Source organism: Gorilla gorilla, chromosome 5, assembly GCF_029281585.2.
Source record: "Gorilla gorilla gorilla isolate KB3781 chromosome 5, NHGRI_mGorGor1-v2.1_pri, whole genome shotgun sequence".
Taxonomy (NCBI): Eukaryota; Metazoa; Chordata; class Mammalia; order Primates; family Hominidae; genus Gorilla; species Gorilla gorilla.
In genome coordinates, this window is record NC_073229.2 from 160626568 (window position 1) to 160649671 (window position 23104).

General features: G+C 39.8%; 1 protein-coding gene across 13 annotated transcripts in view; it reads right to left on the reverse strand.

Annotated features, from left to right (window-relative positions):
* The window catches only part of MAP7 (microtubule associated protein 7), a 207749-nt gene that overhangs the window by 87296 nt on the left and 97349 nt on the right, over nucleotides 1–23104 (reverse strand). Inside the window, exon 1 of one of the 13 annotated variants that reach the window (XM_055391196.2) lies at nucleotides 7490–7575. The exons of 11 other annotated variants lie outside the window; for them this stretch is intronic. In XM_055391196.2, coding sequence (XP_055247171.1) covers nucleotides 7490–7535 — 46 coding nt within the window. In that variant the 5' untranslated portion in view covers nucleotides 7536–7575. Of the gene's footprint in view, nucleotides 1–7489; nucleotides 7576–23104 lie in introns of those variants that run through there. One more of the 13 variants, XM_063707888.1, reaches the window with a different exon arrangement.

Below are 23104 nucleotides of genomic sequence, written 5' to 3' on the forward strand. Positions count from 1 at the left end.
AACAGAAAGTACAGAGTTTCATATGCTGTTGCAGCCCTGCGCCCCCACTGCCTATCCCACCATCAACATCCCACACCAGAGTGGTCCACCGGTTACCACTGATGAGCTGACACTGACACGCCATCATCACCCAAAGTCCATAGTTTACATGAGGGGCCACGCTTGACGATGCACTTTCTACTGGTTTTCATAAATGTATAATGACGTGTATATACCATGTAGTAACATGTAGAATTCAATCCATTTATAGTCCAATTCGATCCATCATAGTCCACCTCAAGTCCCTTTCTCATGAAATCTTTTTAAGCTATTCCTACCACCATCACATTTCTTTCTCTTTTACTGCACTCCAATGCAATCTGTCCCACGCTATTTAGCGTTTGATTTCATTCTATCTTGTATCATTTTCAGAATGTATGCTTCCAAAACTTCTAAATACTGAGTCCCATGAGAGGCAAAACAAAAAAATGTGTTCCACATTAAAATAAAACAAAACCAAAACATAATGGGGAATACTTGATGTAACATTTCTCTCTTGGAAATGCATACTACAAGTTTGCATAGGGAAGAGGCTATATCATTCCATTCCATGCTGGTTACCCAATAAATATCAACTCTTCAATGCTTTATTTATTTATTTATTTATTTATTTATTGAGACAGAGTCTTGCTATGTCACCCAGGCTGGAGTGCAGTGGTGCGATCTTGATTCACTGCAACCTCTGCCTCCTGGATTCAAGTGATTCTCCCACCTTAGCCTCCCGAGTAGCTGGGACTACAGGCGCGTGCCACCATGCCTGGCTAATTTTTGAATTTTTAGTAGAGACGGGGTTTCACCATGTTGGTAAAGCTGGTCTTGAACTCCTCACCCCAGGTGATCCTCGCACCTCAGACTTCCAGAGTGATGGGATTACAGGCGTGAGCCACTGTGCCTGGCCTTGATGCTTCTTTTCTAACAGAACCCTGATTGGCCACTGGACACAGATCTGGCCAAAACTTTGAAGACTGAAGTGGTTAGGTGCAGTTTGTGGGAATGGTCCTTAAAGCACAGCAGACTCTGGTGTGTGAATTTATTCGCTCTTCACCTCTCCTTTTCTTCCTGCTTTGAATGTCGATGTGATGCTTAAGGCAGAGCATCTATCTGGAAACCAGGAGGCTATCAGGAGGGAAAGGCTGAGGCAACAACAGAGACTCAGGCCCTGACATCTTTAAGTTGCTGGTCTAGTATCAGCAACTCTTCACTTCTATGTTCCCGATAGGTTAGAGAAAAGAAAATCCCCAATTTGTTAAAATCATTAAGAAATTCTGTACTCATAAATTAAAAAAAAAAATTCCCTAAACTGATACAGAGATCCTACTGGCTACAGAATAAAGTCCATGCATCTTAGCCTTCCAAATGTCTTATTTTTTCTTCAGTAACTCTTTTATTTGATCCATCATGAATCCTATGTAGTCTAATCTGTTCCAAAAGTCAGAAAGCAAAGCAGGTCCTGGTTCATTATATTAAAGCAGAGCAGCTTTAGATTTGAAAATAGTGGGAGAAGCGATATCAGGAGAAAAAATGAGTGAGAGATGCCACATCAAGTTTTAATAACATTTGTAATAGAAATCAGTTCCATAGGAATTCAAATGCCTTAGCAGCCAGTGGAATTCTAAAAAGAATGTAAAATGTTCCCCGATCAAACCCACTAACCTCATATAGCTCCTGATAATTCCTGAGCCACAATTCTTCTCAAATACTTAGTATTCTAAGGTCCTATATGAAGTGCAACTCACAGGTTGGTTACAGAAGGGTTAAATTACCTTCTCTCTCAACTGTTCTACAAATAAACCTTTAATACTAGATAGGTATCAACTGCACATTTGCTTATAAAAAGAAAGTAAATTTATCTATTGATTTAGCCTAATTTTACTTTTATTTATTAGCTTTTCTATACTACAGAAAGAACATGAAAATAACATCTAAAAGGCCCATAATTCTGTGACCCAGGTGGCCAATTTATTCTTTTTATCTTAGAAAGGAAGTGTTTTTATTTATTTATTTAAGAGATAGGTTCTCACTATGTTGCTCAGGCTGGTCTCAAACTTCTGGCCTCAAGTAATCCTCCCACCTCAGCCACCTCAGTGGCTGGGATTACAAGTGTGAGTCACTGTGGCTGGCTTTAAGAAAGAAACGTCTATTACATGGTTAGGAAATTCAAAAAAGTAAAAAAAGCTATAAAGTGAAAGGTAAAAAAGCCTTTCCCTTCTTCCTTTCTGAAAAAAAACTATGTATAAATATATATATTTGCTTTCCATTTATTCAGAACAATTTACTCTTCTGCCCCTTTCTTTTCTCATTTAGTAATCTATTTCAGTCTACTTTTCAAGTTCTTTCTTTAACTGCAACTAATTTCATCATTTTCAATATGTGGCTACAGGAATTAGATATTCTAGATTCATCTTCTCATAAGTGCTCTATTAAATCTTCACTGATGTGTGAGACCACAGTCCTGACTGAGTATTATGTACCTTCTTCTGTCAGCATCTACACCTGATCCCTTGCTCCCAGAGTTGGTAACTTACTCTCTTGCACTCTCTGCTTCTGCCAGTCTGAACTCAACTGGAAAAGTCAGCCACTTCCAAGGAAATAACCACAAGGAAAACTCCAAGGAGGCTTTGCTTTCCTGGTACATAGCGTAACAGTGAACAAAAGTAGGAACAAAACCTTCAAGAAGCCACACTATTCGGATTGGATCAGAGGCTTAAAAGCAAGGTTTGTTCCATATGGATACATTTACCATTCCTACCCTTCTTAGTTTTGCAAGCCTAACCTGCATGGGTTCCAGGCCCCAGCTTCTGCCAACTCTGATGGGAAAGCATCGTGGGCTGCTGAAATTGTATTCCTTCTCTAGCACCTTCTCTGGATAGGCAATAAAGTAGTGGAGCAAAAGGGTGGAAGAACACTTCCTAGCCAACTCCATGCCCACTTCAAAGCCAGAATCAGGAAGCTGTTGTGCCAGGGAGTACCTGAGAAGAGCTGAAAGCTGAAGCTGCTCCTTCTCTGATACAAGAGACAATGAAAAACTGGTGAAGGTGGCTGATGATGTCTGCAGGGACAGACGACACTGACTCCCACTTTGTGAACTCTGCACAGATGCTACACAAACTGGCTGGGCACGGTGGCTCACACCTGTAACCACAGCACTTTGGGGCGCCAGGGCGAGTGGATCGCTGAGCTCAGGAGTTCGAGACCAGCCTGGCCAACATGGTGAAACCCCGTCTCTACTAAAAAATACAAAGATTAGCCGGGCGTGGTCGTAGGCGCCTGTAAACCCAGCTACTCGGGAGGCTGAGGCAGGAGAACCGCTTGAACCCGGGAGGCGGAGGTTGCAGTGAGACAAGATCGCACCACTGCACTCCAGCCTGGGCAACAGAGCAAGACTCCGTCTCAAAAAAAAAAAAAAAAAGAACTCACACTTCTAGTGATTTTCACAGGTAATTTGTGATCTGAAAATATAATTGAATCTATTAAGTAATTAAGGCTATCATCCTGGAGAACAAAGAAATAGGACCAAGCAAGGGCTTTGGTATGCTTAGCGTAACAAGCAGAGACTCCATATCAGGCCAGGAAAAAGGGATTTAAATCACAAAGCATTCCTCTGACTCATGTGGGAAAGAAAATGGAGATTTAAAACATGTTCCTTTTATTTTTTTAAATCATCTTTCTACTAGACAAGGAATTTTTTTTTTTGAGCTGTTCAATCTCTAATTTGCCACATCAATATGTCCCCAAATAAGGGACCTCAAATTTTGGAACCTATTGAATATCTAAATGTAGTAACAAAACAAAAACAAAACAAACTAATGGAAAGGATCCCAGTCTGAAAAACACCAAAACAAAAGAGTGGTTTTACAAGCTCTGCCAACTCTCAAAGGCACAAAGTGTGCTATGTGGCAGGCGCCACAACCTGGCAAACAGTAGCAGGTCGGAGGAAAGGCTGACTGAGTGGCCCATCCAGGAGCATTCATAGCTGCAGAGTCCACAGACTGCAATTTACATGCTTGCTGTCCAGTAAGTATTTTCATTTAAAGTATGCTACATCCATTTCAAACAAGAGAATCCAATTACAAATTCTAAATCTGCCTAAGCTACGGGCCCTTTGGGGGTCATGAAGAGCTCAGCTAACACTAAGCTGACAAACAGGCTCTTTTCTTCTAAATACTTTTAGAATGCATTTTATGTGACCATTTCATACTTTACAACATCCACTTGGGGGCTGGTGCCTACAATAGTAGGAGAAACCAGAAGGAAGTTGAGAGAGATTGAATGGGTAAACTATATGGATACCTTCTCCTAGAAGAAGGAAAAAAGAAGCCAACAATTACTGACTGGAGGTTGGGAGGAACCCAGCTACTCTCCTTGCGTCCCAGGGGGCAAAAGGCTGTCACAGGCCTGGCCTATCTCCCCATTCTCTTCTTTATTGAAACACCGGCTCCTAGATAACCAGTCCTGTTTCCAGAATTGTAGAGGAATCATTATCGGAAAGGAAGATGTCTAAAGAACTGTCTGAGCTTTCTAACCAGATGTGAATAGATCTCATTTCAGTCTTTGAGTGCCCCTCAAACTGCCACTTTTCCTAGATGCATTAGGAGTATTCTAAGTAAGTGACATGGCAATGTGTTTTCTTTTTAGTTTACAAATGATGCATATGCCCTAAACTTCATGACACTTTTTCTGTTATCCTATGTCCTTTATTTTACAGAAGTGGAAAACCTTAGAAAAATTTCAAAAGGGTGTGTGTTTTCTGTAAATAGTAAGGTAGGGAGAGGTTTTGATACTGAGTTTGGTTTCCAAGTAGAGGAAAGAAGGAGAAAAATTATAGTTGGCTGAGGACAGGGTAGGGAGAAAAATTTGAGGAAGCAAGAAAACCTGCTTTAGAAATAGTAGAATCTGAGCAATTTGAAGGTACATCATTATACCATTAAAGTAGAATAGATGTTTAATATAAATTGGGTGAATAACTATACACATGTTTTTCATAGGGATTTTATAATAACATTACTATCTAATAGGTTAAATAGGCTTTTGTGGGTTATCAGTTACACATGAAATATTTTTATAATGTGCAAATGTGTCCCAGCTTTCAAACACCTAATTCATATACGAACTTCTGGAACATAACCCATTTATTATTGAGAATTATTATTTTAAAAAACAAGCACTATAAGAGTATGGCAAATAGGCATAAGGAAAGGATCATAGGCAATCATATTTTAGAGCTAGTTAGGAAAGGAAGTTCATTTAATATGTGTGGTTAACCATTTAGATTTTTAAAATGTCTTAGAAATAATCACACCTGTGTTCCTCAATTAATACTTTTGGATAAACTATTCAATTTTCTCTAGGCAAGATTTTCTGGCAGGCTAAACTTGACTTTGTAACAAATATTTGTCAGCAAAAATAAGGTAACTACTTATGCCTGAAAAAGTTCTATTTTTTAAATATTCTAAAAGATTATTATTATTATTTTTTTAAAGATGGGGTCTCACTCTGTTACCCAGGCTGGAGTGCAGTGGTGTGATCATAGCTCACTGCAGCCTCGAATTCCTGGGCTCAAGTGATCCTTCTGCCTCAGCCTCCCAAGTAGCTGGGACTACAGGAACATGCCACAACATCCAGCTGATATTTTTATTTTTTGTAGAGATAGAGTCTCGCTTTGTTGCCCAGTCTGGTCTTGAACTCCTGGTTTCAAGCCATCCACTCATCTTGGCCTCCCAAAGCACTGGGATTACAGGTGTGAGCTACCACATCCATCCTAAAAGATGAGTTCTTAAAAGTCATCTGAAATCACTGGACAAGTATTTATTAAACCTCAAAGCCATCTCTGAAAACAGGAAAGATTAAAAGAATAGCTAATAGCAGTCTTATTACTGAGAGTTGTATTTCACACAAGGAAAATTTACCTTCTCTTTCTATAGCTCACCAAATTGATTTTAGAAGATTTTGATCATAAGAAAAATCACACTAAAGTAATACATGAACACTGGCCTGCAGAATGGTCAAATTAATGTGACCACATTAAAAATGATACAAATGTGAAAGTCACTAGCAGTTTGAGTTCTAATATAGCATCTGTTTAGAGTCCACAAAGCAGGAGTCAGTGCTGTCTTCCCCTGCGGGCATCATCGGCCACCTTCACCAGTTTTTCATTGCCTCTTGTATCAGAGGAAGGAGCAGTTTCAGCTTTCTGCCCTTCTCAGCACTCCCTGGTATAACAGCCCCCTGACCTTGGCTTTGAAGCAGGCGTGAAGGTGGCCAGGAAGTGTTCTTCCACCCTTTAGCTTCACTCCTTTATTTTGTATCCAGTGAAGGAGCTAGAGAAGCAATTCTATCTCAGCCAGCCCAGGAGGCTCTCCCATCAGAGTTGGCAGAAGCCCCGGCAGGAACCAATGCAGGTTTCCTACCTCCATCCCCAAGCCCTTGGCCCACTTCAAAGAGATGCCTAGAAGCCAAATAGACTTGTTGCTATGACTTTAGTTAGCTGACTTATCACTGTGTTGCATAATTCTTTCCCTAGGGTACAGCTAACACCGGTTCCATCAGCAGCTCCCCAAAGTGCCCTGCTACTTACAATAATCAATACAGGCACCATCTATGCTGGGGTTATAGAAATACCAATATTGATCTGATTTACTTCAATCTGAGGTCGCTTAGCTAAGATTATGTATAAGAATGACAGTTTCATCTCAATTTTTGGGGATACAGACAGAATTCAGTCATTTCATAGGAGCCTACAATGAAACATCAGCTGACAATACATTTTAGTTTCTATTCATCTGGAAATTATTGTAAACCAGCTTTAAAAGTTTGCCAATTCTTATTTCACTAGGAAAAAAAAAAATCTTCACCCATTTTACAAAACTTGACTTTACCAAAAAGCTTAGGCTGATTTTAAAAGCTAGAAAAACTATCCTAATACTACTCAATGTTCAAAATGTTAGTTATAAATCTTTGTAATTGGTTTTAGATTATTGTAAACCTTTATGACTACCTAAATTTATGCTTCATATTCTAACTAGAAGTGTCCATGTATGTGCTACATCCAAATACTCATTCAACCTTGCCTAGGAAGGTCTACAGAGAGTCTACTCTCTCTAATATAGTATCAGATTAACTCCCTAAGAAAAGCTCCCTGAGTAAAAGAAATAACTCCACCACACCAAAACACCACTGAAAACCCTTAACTGATACTATAAAATAGGAGAAGCACAGACAGCTCCAGCTTTCAAAGGAAAATAAGACAGAACTACTGTAGAGAAAAAACGTAGTAACAGCAGCATCAGCAACTGTGAGAACCATTTATCGTAATAGGCATTGTGCTAGAAGCTTTACATAATCACATCTAATTCCTATAGACACCTTGCAAAGCAGGCAATTAGCGTCCACATTTAACACTGAAAACACAGAGGCAGAAATTAGAAGTGGTCAGAAAGGGTCTGAATCTAACCTGGTTCGACTCCAGAATTTGCTTGGTTTTCATTCATCATGCTCATTCCTGAGAAAGGGATTAGACGAACTCACTTGCTGGGCTATCTGGAGAAGAACCGAGATGGGGTTCAGGAACCTGAGTGTAGGTGCATTTTTTTTCTCTCACTTGTTTTTTTCTGATGAGAGAAAGTAATGAGAGGCCTTGTGCCCATGATGACCTGTCCTGACCCTAGGAGAACTTCCCTCACTGCTTTGTAAAAGTTCAGCCACGCGTGGGCAAACATGCATACAGTCACAGTGAGTTTTACTATTTCATAATATTTCATAATATTGATGAATACACAATACAGTCACAGTTAATTATAAAGAAAAACTGACAGGTCTCCAAGACTACAGAATTTCTAGAACCAAGACCTTCGGGAAAATGATACAAAATCCACTTGCGACAAAAACTGTATTTTTCTTCCTTTTCTTTCTCACCTCCCTTCCCCCCAACCCCCAGCTTAATTAAAAGGTATAAAGTGAAGAGAGAACAATAAACAATTATCATGGTAATTTGATAGTAGATACAAATGTTTCAACCACTTTCTCTGCCAAAATTCAGGCTACAGAATACAGGTGTTCAGAAAGTTACAATGTGCAACTGTTTTAAATCATATTAATTTGTGTTTCATTGAAGTGAGATCTTCATTTTATGTTCAACTGCACTATTGATAGGTTAATACCCGCTATGGTTTGAATGTGTGTATCCGCCAAAATGGTTTGAATGTATGTATCAAACCAAAATATGGTTTGAATGTATGTATCCGCCAAAAATTTGAATGTATATATCCGCCAACCTATGACCCAATGTGATAGTGCTAAGAGGTGGGGCCTTCAGGTGATTAAGTCATGAGGCTGGGATTAGTACCCTTATAAAAAGGGCTCAAGGGTACTAGCTAAGCCCCTTTCTTGCCCATATTTTCTGCACATGAGGACACAACATGGGGTCCTCTTGTTCTTTTTGCCCCTTTTACTATATGAGGATGCAGTAAGAAGGCCCTTACCAGACGCTGAAGGCCAGCACCTTGATCTAGAACTTCTCAGACCCCAGAACTCAAGAAAATAAAGTTATGTTATTTACATTATCTAGTCTCAGGTTTTTGTTATTAGCAGCATAAACGGTCTAAGACAATGCCTAAAAATGTGTGCATGATGTATAAAATCTCTAGGACGCGCTTAGATGAATAACGCCACACTGCTCCTATATTCTAGGAATTACAGTCACATGAGTCAGCTCTACCACCCTTCCCCCTTTTTTCATCTTACAAACTGAAATGCACTTTCTGACCCTCTACATTTTGTTTCCCACTTCATCACTTTATTCACCGGGCTGTCATAAAGAGTTTGAGATCTCCTAGTTCAGAATTAAGCCAGTATTATGTTAATAATTAAGCAAACATAAGCAACTTTTTTTTTTTCCTTTAAGAGTAAAGGCCTGGAAGAAGGGAAATCTTGGTGAGACAGCAATAAAACTGCAGTGAAAAGAGAGCGAGAAGCTGAAGTACAGATTTACACAGGGAGTGGCTGGCTCAGGGGCCCACTTCATGCCCAGTCTCGCTCCTTCTTTGAAGGGTAGTCTTAGGCTGATGGGTAGTTTAATAGTGCTGGGTTCCATTTGAACTCAGTTTATTACAATGAGCTGCTGGCCAAAGCTGGGCAGGTTAGCTTGGTTGGCTAGAGCAGGAGCTTGAAGGCCAAAGCACCATAGCTGTGCTGCTGGGTGAGTTCACCCACAACAGAATTCTGTAGCATGATCACAGACAAGTACAATGACAAACGGGTGGGAGGTGTGAGCCGGGTGACTATGAATATAATCACTCAGCACAATATTTAATGAGCAGTCACTGTTCCAGACATTAATAATACAAAGATAATCATACTGAGGTTAAAGTCTTCCAAGGCAGACTCACATAGAAATACATAATTAAAACATAATGTAGTAAGTACTGTGATAGAGATCTCTACGGGAACACAGAGACAGGTAAGGGAGGCTTCCTGGAATAGGTGACATCTGAGCTGGTCCTAAAGAGTGAGTAGGTATGTGGGTGGGAGGCACTCCTTGCCAAGGAGAGGGCATCATGAACAAAAGCAGAACTTATGTCATCAGTCATAGGGAAAAAGAACAGGATATGCATCAGCTTTTTATAAACCCAACTAGAAAACCTATTAACTTATTTTGTAGATGAAAAATTGCATCTTTACTCACTTAAAAATGCCTTTTGTTAAAATAGGATTTTTTTCTCACTTGTTGCAAGGAGGAAACTATACATTTTGTATATTACATGTTTACTGCTTTGTAATTTTAGAAGATGAAAATAAAACTTTAATAAGAATTAAGATCTAATAATTATGACAATGAGCAGAGGATGGAGGTCCAAGGATATAATACTCTCAAATGCCGGAGAGCCCAGTATTAGGATGAAATTATTTTATCTTAAAAATAAAATATTTAAGGTCTTAAAAGAAAAACCTCCCCTAACTTCCTCTCTTCCCAATCTCTTGGTAATCTCTATCCTCCTCTCTACTTAGGAGTTCAACTGTTTTACACTCCACATAACAACAAGATCACGCGGCACCTCTCTGTGCCTGGTGTATTTCACTTAATATAATGTCCTCCAGGTTCATCCATGTTGTCCTAAATGACAGGATTTTCTTATTTTTTAAAGCTCAATACCATTCCATTGGGTATTAAATATGACATTTTCTTTATCCATTCATCTGTTGATGAACACTGGTTGATTCTATATCTTGGCTGTTGTGAATAGTGCTGTAATAAATGTCAGAGTTGAGAGATCTCTTCCGCATGCTGATTTCATTTCTGGCAGATATATACCCAGCAGCATGAAATAAGCTTAAAGTCTTAAAGATAATTTTGCTTTTAAATTAAGAGGCAGTATATTTTAATATTTTATCATTTTTCCCTAATATATACCATCAAAACCACTTATATGCAACTCCATTTACCTATGGTACTGTGTTTACATTGCAAAAAAACAAATTCAGGAAATAATAGAGCAGAAAATGTTCATGAAATCAAATAATTAGAGCTACAGTTCAGCACTTCTCTCATAAAATTAATGGTGTTTTAGTAACTGTTTCCTTAGTATGTCTAATGATTTTATCTTTTTGTTCATTTTGCCATTAAATTTTGCTCTTTCAGCATACAGGTAGCTATTCTTCCTTCCCCTTTTTTGATCATGCATACCTTTGCAAATCTCAGGAAAGCTATTAGCCCCTTAAGCTGAAGACCAGGGCATGAAACTTCAGAGTTTTATGGTCCCCAGAGATGGTCAAGAACCCCTCTCCCTGAGCACCCGATGACAGAAGATGCTTTGAGTGGTTACAAATTCCAAACTACAGGTCAGGCTGTGGTGGCTCCAACCTGTAATCCCAACACTTTGGAAGGCTGAGGCGGGAGGATTTCTTGAACCCAGGAATTGTAGATCAGCCTGGATAACACAGAGAGACCCTGTCTCTACAAAAAACAAAATCAGTTGGGCATGGTGGTGCATGCCTGTTGTCTCAGTTACTTGGGAGGCTGAGGTGGGAAGATTGCTTGAGCCTGGGAGGTAGAGGCTGCAAGTGAGCTGTGATGGTGCCACTGCACTCCAGCCTGGGTGACACAGCAAGACCCTGTCTCAACAACAACAACAGTAACAAACAAATTTCAAAGTACAAAGTAAATCTTCCCAATTTCCTGCCATGAGTTTTTGGATCAAACATAAAACTTTTAAAAAGCGATACTTAAGGCTGGGCATGGTGACTCATGCCTGTAATTGCAGCACTTTGGGAGGACGAGGCAGGCGGATCACTTGAGGTCAGAAGTTTGAGACCAGCCTGGCCAACATGGTGAAATCCCGTCACTACTAAAAATACAAAAAAATTAGCCGGACGTGGTGGTGCATGCCTGTAACCCCAGCTACCGGGGAGGCTGAGACAGGAGAATTGCTTGAACCCAGGAGGCAGAGGTTGCAGTGAGCTGAGATCACACCACTGCACTCCAGCCTGGGTGACAGAGTAAGACTCTGTCTCAAAAAAAAAAAAAAAAAAAAAAAAAAAAAAAGTCATACTTAAAATAGTTCTTATAAAACAAGGTTTCAAAGCCCTTCTGTTTAAAACAGTGGTTCTTGAGGGTTTGTATGAAAATCACCTTTGGGCTTTTAACACAGTGTGGTCCAGGTCCCACCCAGACCCGCTGAGGTGCAGTCCTGAGGCATTAGGCTCAGCTGTGTATTTTAAAATGGCTCCCTAAAGGATTTTGATGTACATCTCTGGTTTAGAACCACCAACTCACAGAATTTAAACTAGAATCATCTCCCAGGTGCTAAAGTGATTTTTCACATTTTTCATTGCTTGGCAAAACACGAAAGTTCTGGGTTCCCTAAACTAATGGTTTAAGAGGTGTTGTTGATGGGCTTCAGCCATCCCCTAGACCACCTGCCTTCAAACTGGGATACATATGCTCCTAAGAGTATCCAAGGGCTTTCCACAAAAGGGTTTTAACAGTTTTTGTGCTTTGGATTCCTCTAGCACCTGGTAAAGTCAGGCTGAATCCCTTCTTAGGATAATATTTTTAAATGCATAAATCAAAAACAGCATTAGCAAGAAAATATAACCGTACTAAGGATAAGTATATTTAAATATGGTTATATTTAAATATGGTTAAAAATTTAATGCATATTTTTATACATTAAAATATGTATACCCTAGAATTATATGTGCTCTTTTATTAACCCAGTAAATAGTAAAATCTAGGGGCATGTCTAATAACTGTCATGATTTCAAAGTAATCAGTTCAAACCACCTTTTGAGATACCTGAAACAACTGTAATGTGATAAGAAAACATCTGACTTCTGTTGATGCTCATGCTACTTTAGGTTTGTCGTAATTAAAGGAAATGCTCAATTTCTAGGTGAGGTTAGTGGAAAAAAAGATGAAATTATTTTCCTCATCCAAATTTACAAACGCTTGGAGTTAAAAACCTTACTTTAAGGGAATATGTGTACATGGAGGGTTATAAAGCAGTTTCCAGATTCTTTCTTAAAACCTTTCATACCTCGTTTCTCACATATATTCCACTTCTACTTTTTTTTTTTTTTTCTTTGAGATGGAGTCTTGCTCTGTCACCCAGGCTGGAGTGCAGTGGTGCAATCTTGGCTCACTGCAAACTCCACTCCCAGGTTCAAGCGATTCTTCTGTCTCAGCCTCCTAAGTAGCTGGGACTACAAGTGCACACCACCAGACTTAGCTAATTTTTGTATTTTTAGTAGAGGAGGTTTTCCCCATGTTGGCCAGGCTGGTTTCAAACTCCTGACCTCAAGTGATGCGCCCACCTTGGCCTCCCAAAGTGCTGAGATTACAGGCATGAGCCACCACGCCTGGCCCCCTTCTACTTTCATAAGGCACACTTCTTATGCATCCTGAACATTACGTGGTTTATTGTTAAGGGGGCTAAAACCTCTGAAGTGTCACTAAAGAAATGAGAGAATGCACTGCTCCTGTAGAAGGGCCCCTTGAGAGCAAAACAAGAAATACTGTGTGAGCAGGGCCTTGCTTCATGCAAGTGAAAAGGTTTCTGTCTCGTTTGTATTAATGCATCATTGTCATAGGGCACAAATTAATACAGAAAGTCTGCACCTTACGATGGTTTGACTTACAATATTATTTGACTTTATTCCATGTTATACCATGTCAAAATTTCCTCACTTTTTAAGTCCACTGTGTATTTTAAAAATTTATTTTCTAAGGTATGTGAAAACAAAAATGTTTGAAGCCTAACCAACATTTCACAAAGCCTGTGAGAAATGAGCTTCGGAGCCATGGAGGTCTATGAGCCTCCTTCATCAGAAACACCCTGGGTATTTACTTAAAATGCAGATTCCTATGCCCCAACTCAATGTATGAAATTTGAATCTCTAAGGTTGGGTCTGGGAATTTGCACTTTGAAACAAGCATCATACTTGAATCTGATGTACACCAAAGTTGAAAACCACTGCACTATGCTACTTTACTGCTTTGCTGTTAAGTCTTCCAGACGCTATTGTTTCAACCATTTTCTGGACCCATATTTATTTTCAATCTATGGATAGGCATTTGTTATAAGCTAAATTATACAAACTCAACAAAAGGCACTGATGCTTCTTCAGAATTTGATGGGAACTGACCATGGACAATGTCAATAGGAACCATCTCTTTGTGCATCACTTAATAATTTTCAGTGGTATAGAATAGTGATGTTTTCCTTAACCTGTTCCTTATAATTTGATACCACTTTTGGATAAGCTGTAAACAAGCCCACAATAGAACAGGGAGGCAAATATTCCTTTTTAAAAAAATACGGTCCTACCATATGAACTAATAATTTAAACAATGGCTCTGCTATCTAATTATTGTCAGAAACAAGTGTTAAAGTTCAAAGCATTTGGTATTCCATAGGTGCTTCAAGCTTTTTTAAAAATGTCCTAGGCTAAAATTACATTAACCATACTACTTGAAGCTTCAATTTTGGGCCTTTCATGCCTAAAACTTCAGCAAATGTCTCAGTTTAAAATTATTCTGAAAGAGGTCTGACCCTGCTACTCTCTACTCTGTAGAGGTGAGATGTGTCGACTAACTGCTCAAGCCTACACCTTTGTTAGGTCTCTCCATTTTCATATAATGAAAGTTCAACTGTTGGTTAAAGCATGTGATTCCACTATTGACAAAGAAGGAGTTAAGGACGATCCACCCCACACTATGCCAATTTGGCATATTTATTATTTTAAGTTGAAAGTACTTGAGAAACTAGTTGCAGAAAGGCCTTTCTGATCTGTCCTTTCTTACAGATGGAAAGCTATAAAAATTCCTTTGAGGACGGCTTCCCTCCAGTAGGGAGAGAAAATAACCCTTATCACCAGAGACTGGAAACTGCTGCTGCAACGAACCTGTACAAATAAACTTACTGAAGAAACCCTTATCTTCCACTAGCTTTACACACCCCCACCATAGATCTCCTAGTGACCTCTAGAATTTACTGTCCCTAGCCCAGATCCCCTTGTCCTGTCAAATTTCTTCACAAATTTATTATTCCTTGTCCAAAAAGTACAAAACCTATCTGCATTGGCCATTTCTTTGCATCCTTACTCTCTTGTACTCCCTATGTATGTGTAAAAATTTATAAAACCTGTATCCTTTTCTCCTGTTAATCTATCTTGTGTTAATTTGATTCCTAGAACCAGCTAAAGATCCCACTTAGGTACCAACATAGGTAGAAGTGACTTTTAGCCTCTTACAACCACCTATTAGTTTTCCATGAACTTGCCAAGGAGTGAGAGATCTTGAACTTGTTGTCACTCAATAGCCAGCAAAAGCTCAGTTCCAAGAAGCCATATTCATGGAAGACATACAGGAGGCACACTCATGTATATTTTCCAAAATCTATCCCTGTATTAAGTCAAACTAACGGCTGTGTAATGAATAACATTGTCTCTGTAAAATCTGTATAAAGATATAACAAAAACTGAGTTTCTCTTGTCCTCTCACAACACAATCAACACACAACACTTACTGTGACCTCTAGTCGCCAAAATGCATGGGGATTTTTCCCTACCAGCAATGAATTCTGCAGCCGACACCAGCTAGGTATCTTCTAATTCAATTCAATTCTGATACTACCTGCTATAAATTGGGGCTCCCACAACCCCTCCTCATGGTTCGATCAATTTGCTAGTGCAGCTCACAGAACTCAGGGAAATACATTTACTGATTCATTATAAAGCATATTACAAAGGATACTGATGATCATCAGAGGTGGACAGGGCACAGCATGGGAGAAGATTGTCATCAGAGGTGGACAGGGCACAGCATGGGAGAAGATTGTCATCAGAGGTGGACAGGGCACAGCATGGGAGAAGATTGTCATCAGAGGTGGATAGGGCACAGATCATCAGAGGTGGATAGGGCGCAGTGTAGGAGAAGATCATCATCAGAGGTGGATAGGGCACAGCAGATCATCAGAGGTGGATAGGGTACAGCATGGGAGAAGATCATCATCAGAGGTGGATAGGGCACAGCATGGGAGAAGGGACATACCACCATCCAGGAGTTTCCACATGTTCAACTTTCAGGAAGCTCCCCAACCCAGTCCTTTTGAGCTTTTATGGAAGCCTCACTGCTAAGGCATCACTCATTAAATCATTGGCCATTGGTGATAACCTTCATCCCCTCTCTCCTCCCCAGAAGTTGGGGAGGTGCAGGGGGGCGCTGAAAAGCCCCAACCCTCTAATCCTGCCTTAGTCTTTCCTACGACCAGCTCCAACCTGAGGCTACTTAGGGGCTGCTGGCCACCAGGAATCTCATTCACATACAAAAAGACACATCACTTTGGAGATTCCAAGGATTTCAGTAGTTGCATGCCAGAAAATGGGAACAAAGAACAAACATATATTTCACAATATTACAATCTGCTTTTAAGGGTAATCACCAACTTTGGCATATTAGACACCCATATTCGAAAAAGTCAGTGACGTATACATTGAGGCTCAGTCTGTTTTCAATGTTTTATTAGTCATTTCTACACAGAATAACAGTCAAGGACAAAAACTAAAAAAAATTTAAGCATTTATACTGTAACGACCAAATTCTTTTCAATGAAAACATCTCCCCTACAAACATTTCTGGGTATAAAATTTCTCTCCCCTGACATCATAAGTCCATGGGTAAGTTATACAACTTCAAGAGCAGCCACTGGAATGTGTTCTATATGCAATGACACTATCCTTTTCAATCTGTATCATGGTTTTAACAACACCAACCTCTACTGAGGTTTAATCTAAGAAACACGAAACTCATCCCCCCCCCCGAAATTTGTTGTGTCTCTTGCCTATGTATTGCTGAGGTCACATCTGAACACTACAGAGAAATTACTTTTCAGTGTTAGTATTGAGAATAATTGTATTTCTTCCAAATAACTAATTCTCTTTCTCTTCCAGCAAAGTGAGTTGAACATCTGGCAAGGCTTCTCATTTGTAACTGCAGTCTGAAAGCTTAGGGACAGATTGTGACCCACTCACAGGACTCGCCTTTGGAAAGGCATTATTATTTCCTGTTCCATTTTATCTTCCAACTTTTGGTTTATCTTTTTTTCTTTCTCAAACATTCCTAATTTATGTTACTGCATTATCCTTTAACTGTTCTTGTAAACACTTTTAGAACAATGGAGAGTATCATAAATTTTTTAAAAACTTAAACAGGAAAAAATGTTTTAATATTATTTGAATTAAGATTTATACTTTATGAAAATACATGTTAAACTGTAATACTTAAGGAAAAATTTAAAGCCTCAATGATTGTCTGAATAACTGGGTGTTTTTTTCAAAATAATGTCAAGGACCTGGTAAAGTTAAAAGAAACCTCTTGTATCAATATCAACCTATCCTGAAAGGCATCACCTAAAACTTTTCTTAAGCAATGACTTTCACATGACATTGTGCTGCTAAAATACCATAATATTAAAATACTCTCTTTTCCCAAAAAGCAAGCATAATCAAGCAGTTGGAAATAAGAAGCAGTTTGGCCAAACAGCTTCAAAATTTAAAATGAAGGCTGGGCCCGGTGGCTCACGCCTGTAATCCCAGCACTTTGGGAGGCTGAGGCGGGCAGATCACGAAGTCAGGAGTTTGAGACCAGCCTAATCAACATGGTGAAACCCCATCTCTACTAAAAATACAAAAAAATTAGCTGGGCGTGGTGGCACCTGCCTGTAATCCCAGCTATTTAGGAGGCTGAGGCAGGAAAATCACTTGAATCCCAGAGGTGGAGGCTGCAGTGAGCCGAGATCACGCCACTGCACTCCAGCCTGGCCGACACAGCGAGACTGTCTCAAAAAAAAAAAAAAAAAAAGAACTGAGCTGTTTAAACACTCTTAAGGAATAAGTCAATTCTGGGAATTAGGCAACAATGCTCTGGTGTCTGTGCGGGAAAAACATTACATATGAACCTAACTTGCAATAAGGTCCTTTTGGCAACACGATTATTAAACAAACAAACAAACAAAAAACTCTTCTATCATGAGTCTTGCCTTTTAAAAGGCTATGGTTAATGACTACGAATTTTTTTTTTTTTAAGACGGAGTTTTTGCTCTTATCATCCAGGCTGGAGTGCAGTGGCGCAATCTCGGCTCACTGCAACCTCCACCTCCTGGGTTTAAGTGATTCTCCTGCCTCAGCCTCCCAAGTAGCTGGGACTACAGGCGCCCGCCACCACGCCTGGCTAATTTTTGTATTTTTACTAGAGACAGGGTTTCACCATGTTGGGCAGGATGGTCTCGATCTCCTGATCTCGTGATCTTCCCGCCTTGGCCTCCCAAAGTGCTGGGATTACAGGCGTGGCCACCGTGCCTAGCAATGCCTATGAATTCTTATGAAGGACTCCCATTCTACAAAATGGAATTATAGCAATGCCTGAGAGATACAAGATCCAGAATGAAAAAGAAAACAATAAAGCAATCTTTTCCATCAGTTGCCAAGAAAGGGGAAAAAAACAATTAATATTTTATTATCTTTGAAAAAGCCTCATGCACTGTTAGAATGACTAGAAGAATTCTTCCCCCATCCATCAGCGCATCTGTTCCCCCACTTAAAGCATGCCTACATACAATGTTCCAGGTACTGGGGACACAACAGTGGTGTTTAAAAAAAAAAAAAAAAAAAGAAGCAAGCCAGGCACAGTGGCTCAAGCCCGTAATCCCAGCACTTTGGGCGGCTGAGGCGGGCGGATCACGAGGTCAGCAGATCGAGACCACGGTGAAACCCCATCTCTACTAAAAATACAAAAATTAGCTGGGCGTGGTGGCAGGCGCCTGTAGTCCCAGCTACTGGGGAGGCTAGGCAGGAGAATGGCGTGAACCCAGGAGGCGGAGCTTGCAGTGAGCAGAGATCGCACCACTGCACTCCAGCCTGGGCCACAGAGCAAGACTCCTTCAAACAAACAAACAAAAAAAAAAAAACAAAAACAAAACAAAAATGTAAGGCAATTTAAATTTAACAGAGTTTAACTGAGCAAAGAACAATTCGAGAATCGTGCAGCTCCCCAAACCAGAATAAGTTCAGAGTGACTCCGTGCTGCCATATGGTTGGAGATTTATGTTAATAAAAAGGAAAGTGATGCACAGAAAATGGGGATGAGGTGCAGAAACAGCCGATTGGTTACAGCCCGGCATTTGCCTTATTTGAACATGATTTGAACAGCTGGCTGCTGTGATTGGCTGATACTCGGTGATTGCTGGGAGATTATGTTTCCCTAATGTCTGTTTACAGATCCAGTTAGGTCACAGTTCACTATGTACCAGGAGACCTTTAGGAAAAATTAAAAATATGTAAGGAGCCAGCTTTAGGCTAAACTTAATTTAAAGGGGGGCAGAAGTATGCAGGGGCTCTGCCCATAGGGACGCAGGCATTAGCCAACGATTGCACTCATGAACTTACATAAGCAACTGGGATAAGGGCTCTGAGAGGGAAGAACACAGTTCTTGAAGGAATACAACAAAGGAACCTGAATAAATGCAACTTTTTAAACTCCATTTGGAGGCCAGGCACGGTGGCGGTGGCTCACGCCTGTAATCTCAGCACTTTGGGAGGCCAAAGCAAGCAGATCACCTGAGGTCAGGAGTTTGAGACCAGCCTAGGCCAACATGGCGAAACCTTGTCTCTACTAAAAATACAAAATTAGCTGAGCATGGAGGTGCATGCCTGTAATCCCAGCTACTCAGAAGGCTGAGGCAGTAGCTTGAACCCGGGAGGCAGAGGCTGCAGTGAGCCAAGACTGTGCCACTGCACGCCAGCCTGGGTGACAAGAGCAAAACTCTGTCTCAAAAATAAAAATAAAAATAAAAATAAAAATACCATTTGGCTTCTGTATAAGCCTTTTATCCTTTTCACCAACACAATTCTAAGTAGAAAAAGTAAACTAAAACAAATTAGAATCCAAACATTATTTCCAAGATTTCTTCACTTGTTTTTAAATAGCAATTTCCCACTAACAATACCATAAACATAGATTTTTTAAAAAAATGAATTTTTAAACAAAATTCCCAGCATGGAATATTTCTACCTGATTAAATATTTAAATTTTAATATTAAAATATTAAAATACAAATAATCTAGTACTTCCAAATAAAATAACTATCTCAAATATTAAATTATCATTTCTTTAAAAGGACTTTTTAAGATATACCACACTTTTTATAGAAGGGCGGGCTGATCACCTGAGGTCGGGAGTTCGAGACCAGCCTGACAAACATGGAGAAACCCCATCTTTATCAAAAATACAAAATTAGCCAGGCATGGTGGCTCATGCCTGTAATCCCAGCTACTCGGAAGGCTGAGGCGGGAGAATCGCCTGAACCTGGGAGGCGGAGGTTGTGGTGAGCTGAGACTGCTCCATTGCACTCCAGCCTGGGCAACAAGAGCAAAACTCCGTCTCAAAAAAAAAAGAAAAAAAGAAAGAAAGAAAGTGGATACATTTCTGGGAAGAGGAGGCATTAAATACTATAAAAGTCAATGTTCTGTTTTTTGAAGGTTACTGCTGGTGGGGCTCAGGGAATTCCACCTCAAAACATGACTGTAGGAGACAAAAATTTGTACCCCAAATATGGCTTTTTGGCATAAGGATTATTTTGAGAAACAGCAGAAACTGGAAAAGCTCTGAAAACATAAAGTAAGTTACCCTTTTGTAAGAGAAATTTACATCCATAAAGGGAATCTCCATTTGTAAAGGTGTCTCCATCTCTGTACCAGAAAGAAAGGGATGGCTCTAAATCTAAACTAGAAACTCTTATCAATGGGGCAGGCACCACTTAAATCTGTGCAACAAACCTTACCCTTGTTTAGATATTTCCTGATCACCTCCCCATAACAGATTTTCTCTACACCTCCTCTGTTTCTGTAGACATGTATTAAAGCCACCTCCTAGACATTTATAGGCATCTCTTTAATTGCACTTCCCTTTATGGTATTTTGCTCAATCTACTCTGCCTGTGCTCTATAAAAGGAACAAGAAAGCCTGGATGACAGCACATCTGTCGACAGCATGGTTTACTCAATATTTTAAGTCCACTGTTGAGACCTGCTGTTCAGAAGAAAAGATTATTTTCAAAATATTACTGTTCATTGACAATGCATCAGGTCATCCAAGCACTCTGATGGAGATGGACCAGGAGATGAATGTTGTTTTCATGCCTGCTATCACAACATCCCATCCTGCAGACCATGGATAAAGAAGTAATTCTGACTCTCAAGTCTTATTTAAGAAATAAATTTCTTAAGGCTATAGCTGCCATAGTGATTCCCCTGATGGAGCCGAGCAAAGTAAATTAAAAACCTTCTGGAAAGAATTCTCCATTCTCGATGCCATTAAGAATACTTTTGATGCATGGCAGGAGGTCAAAAATGTCAACATTTACAGGAGTTGAGAAGATGATTCCATACCTCATGGATGATTGAGGGGATCAAGACTTCAGTGCAGGTTAGTAACTGCAGCTGTTGCAGAAACAGCAAGAGAACTAGAATTAGAAGGGAAATCTGAATACTGAATTGCTGCAATCTCATGATAAAATGTGAATGGGGCCAGGTGCAGTGGCTCACGCCTGTAATCCCAGCACTTTGGGAGGCTGAGGTGGGCAGATCACGAGATCAGGGGTTCAAGACCAGCCTGGCCAACATGGTGAAACACTGTCTCTACAAAAATACAAAAATTAGCCGGGCATGCTGGCACATGCCTGTAATCCCAGCTACTCAGGAGGCTGAGGCAGGAGAATCGCTTGAACCTGGGAGGCAGAGGTTGCAGAGAGCCGAGATCAAGCCACTGAACTCCAGCCTGGGAGACAGAGCGAGACTCCGTCTCAAACAAAACAAAACAAAACAAAACTTGAATGGATGAGGAGTTTTGCTTCTTATGGATGAACAAAGAAAATGGTTTCTTAAGATGGAAGCTACTCCTGGTGAAGATACTATGAATGTTGTTGAAAGGACAAGGGATTTAGAATATTACACAAACTTAGAGAGGAACTGACCCCAATTTTGAAAGTTGTACTGTAGGTAAAAAGCTATCAAACAGCATCGCATGCTACAGAGAAATGAAAGGAAGAGTCTACTGACGCAATCAACTTCACTGCCGTCTTAATGTTTATGACTCTCTAAAGGCTCAAATGATCATCAGCACTTTTTAGCAATAATTTTTTTTTTTTTTTTTTTTGAGACAGAGTCTTGCTCTGTCGTCCAGGCTGGAGTGCAGTGGCACAATCTCGGCTCACTGCAACCTCCATCTCCTAGGTTCAAGTGACTGTCGTGCCTCAGCCTCCCGAGTAGCTACGATTACAGGTGCACACCACCATGCTCAGCTAATTTTTGTATTTTTAGTAGAGACAGGGTTTCACCATGTTAGCCAGGCTGGTCTCGAACTGCTGACCTCAAGTGATCTGCCCTCCTCGTCTTTCCAAAGTGCTGGCATTACAGGCATGAGCCACCATGCCTGGCCACTATTTGTAATGAAAATATGTATGTTGTTTTTTCAGACATAATGCACATTTAATAGACTACAGTATAGTGTAAATATAATTTTTATATGCACTGGGAAACCAAAAAATTAGTGTGACTGCCTTGTGAAATTCACTTCATTGCAGTGGTCTGGAACTGAACCCGAAGTATCTACGAGGTATGCCTGTATTCTGGAGATTCAGTTGGTATTCCCTAGGCATCTCTCATGAATACGTGAAGTATATATGTTAATAAACTTCTGTTCATTTTCTTTTGTTAATCTGACGTTTGCCACAAGTGTTCTTGCCAACTGAGAACTCGGGAAAAGTTATATTTTCCCCCATGCTAAAACTAACAAGCCACGGGAAATGAATGGAGATAAAAACCTTTCTATTTTTCTCGTGGGTATAATTTCAAAACATTCTGATGGCAGCCATTGGCTGTAAAACCTGTGTACAACATTCAGTGTATTTCAACAAAGCTTAATAACTAATGAACATCCTACGTCATTAATTTATAATAAATCCAATCTGTTTCAGAATTTTCAAATGCACTGCTTAAGATTCTGTCCCAGTGGTAATTAGCTAACAGTGACAGTCTTTAAATTCTTTGATTTGCATTTGTCATAATACGCTTTCCAGACAATCTAGTGAATGTTCAATGAGTGACTTTAAGGGTTGTGGCAGTGGTCAGGCTATCTGATTACTTTCCCTAACGAGTGAGGAGCTTTTCTCATCATTAGAATACATGTCAGAATAAAGAGACTTCCTGCATTAGACACAAATAGGTAGAAATTTTTGTAATTATGCTTACTTTTACCATTAGGATTCCCAACAAATTTTGATAATTTAATTTGGTTCTCTTCCTTATGTTGATATGGAGGTACTGGATAAAATATTGATTTAATTTGGTAAATATTACTGTTATAATTTGGTAAAATAACATGAACTTTTATTAAAAAAGCAACTGAGTGCTTGCTTGGACACTGAAGAAATAGCTTCATAGTATTCAGCCAAAGCTGTTTATGACTGATACTTACATCAACAAATACAGATCACTTAATTTTAAATCTAAGTGTTCA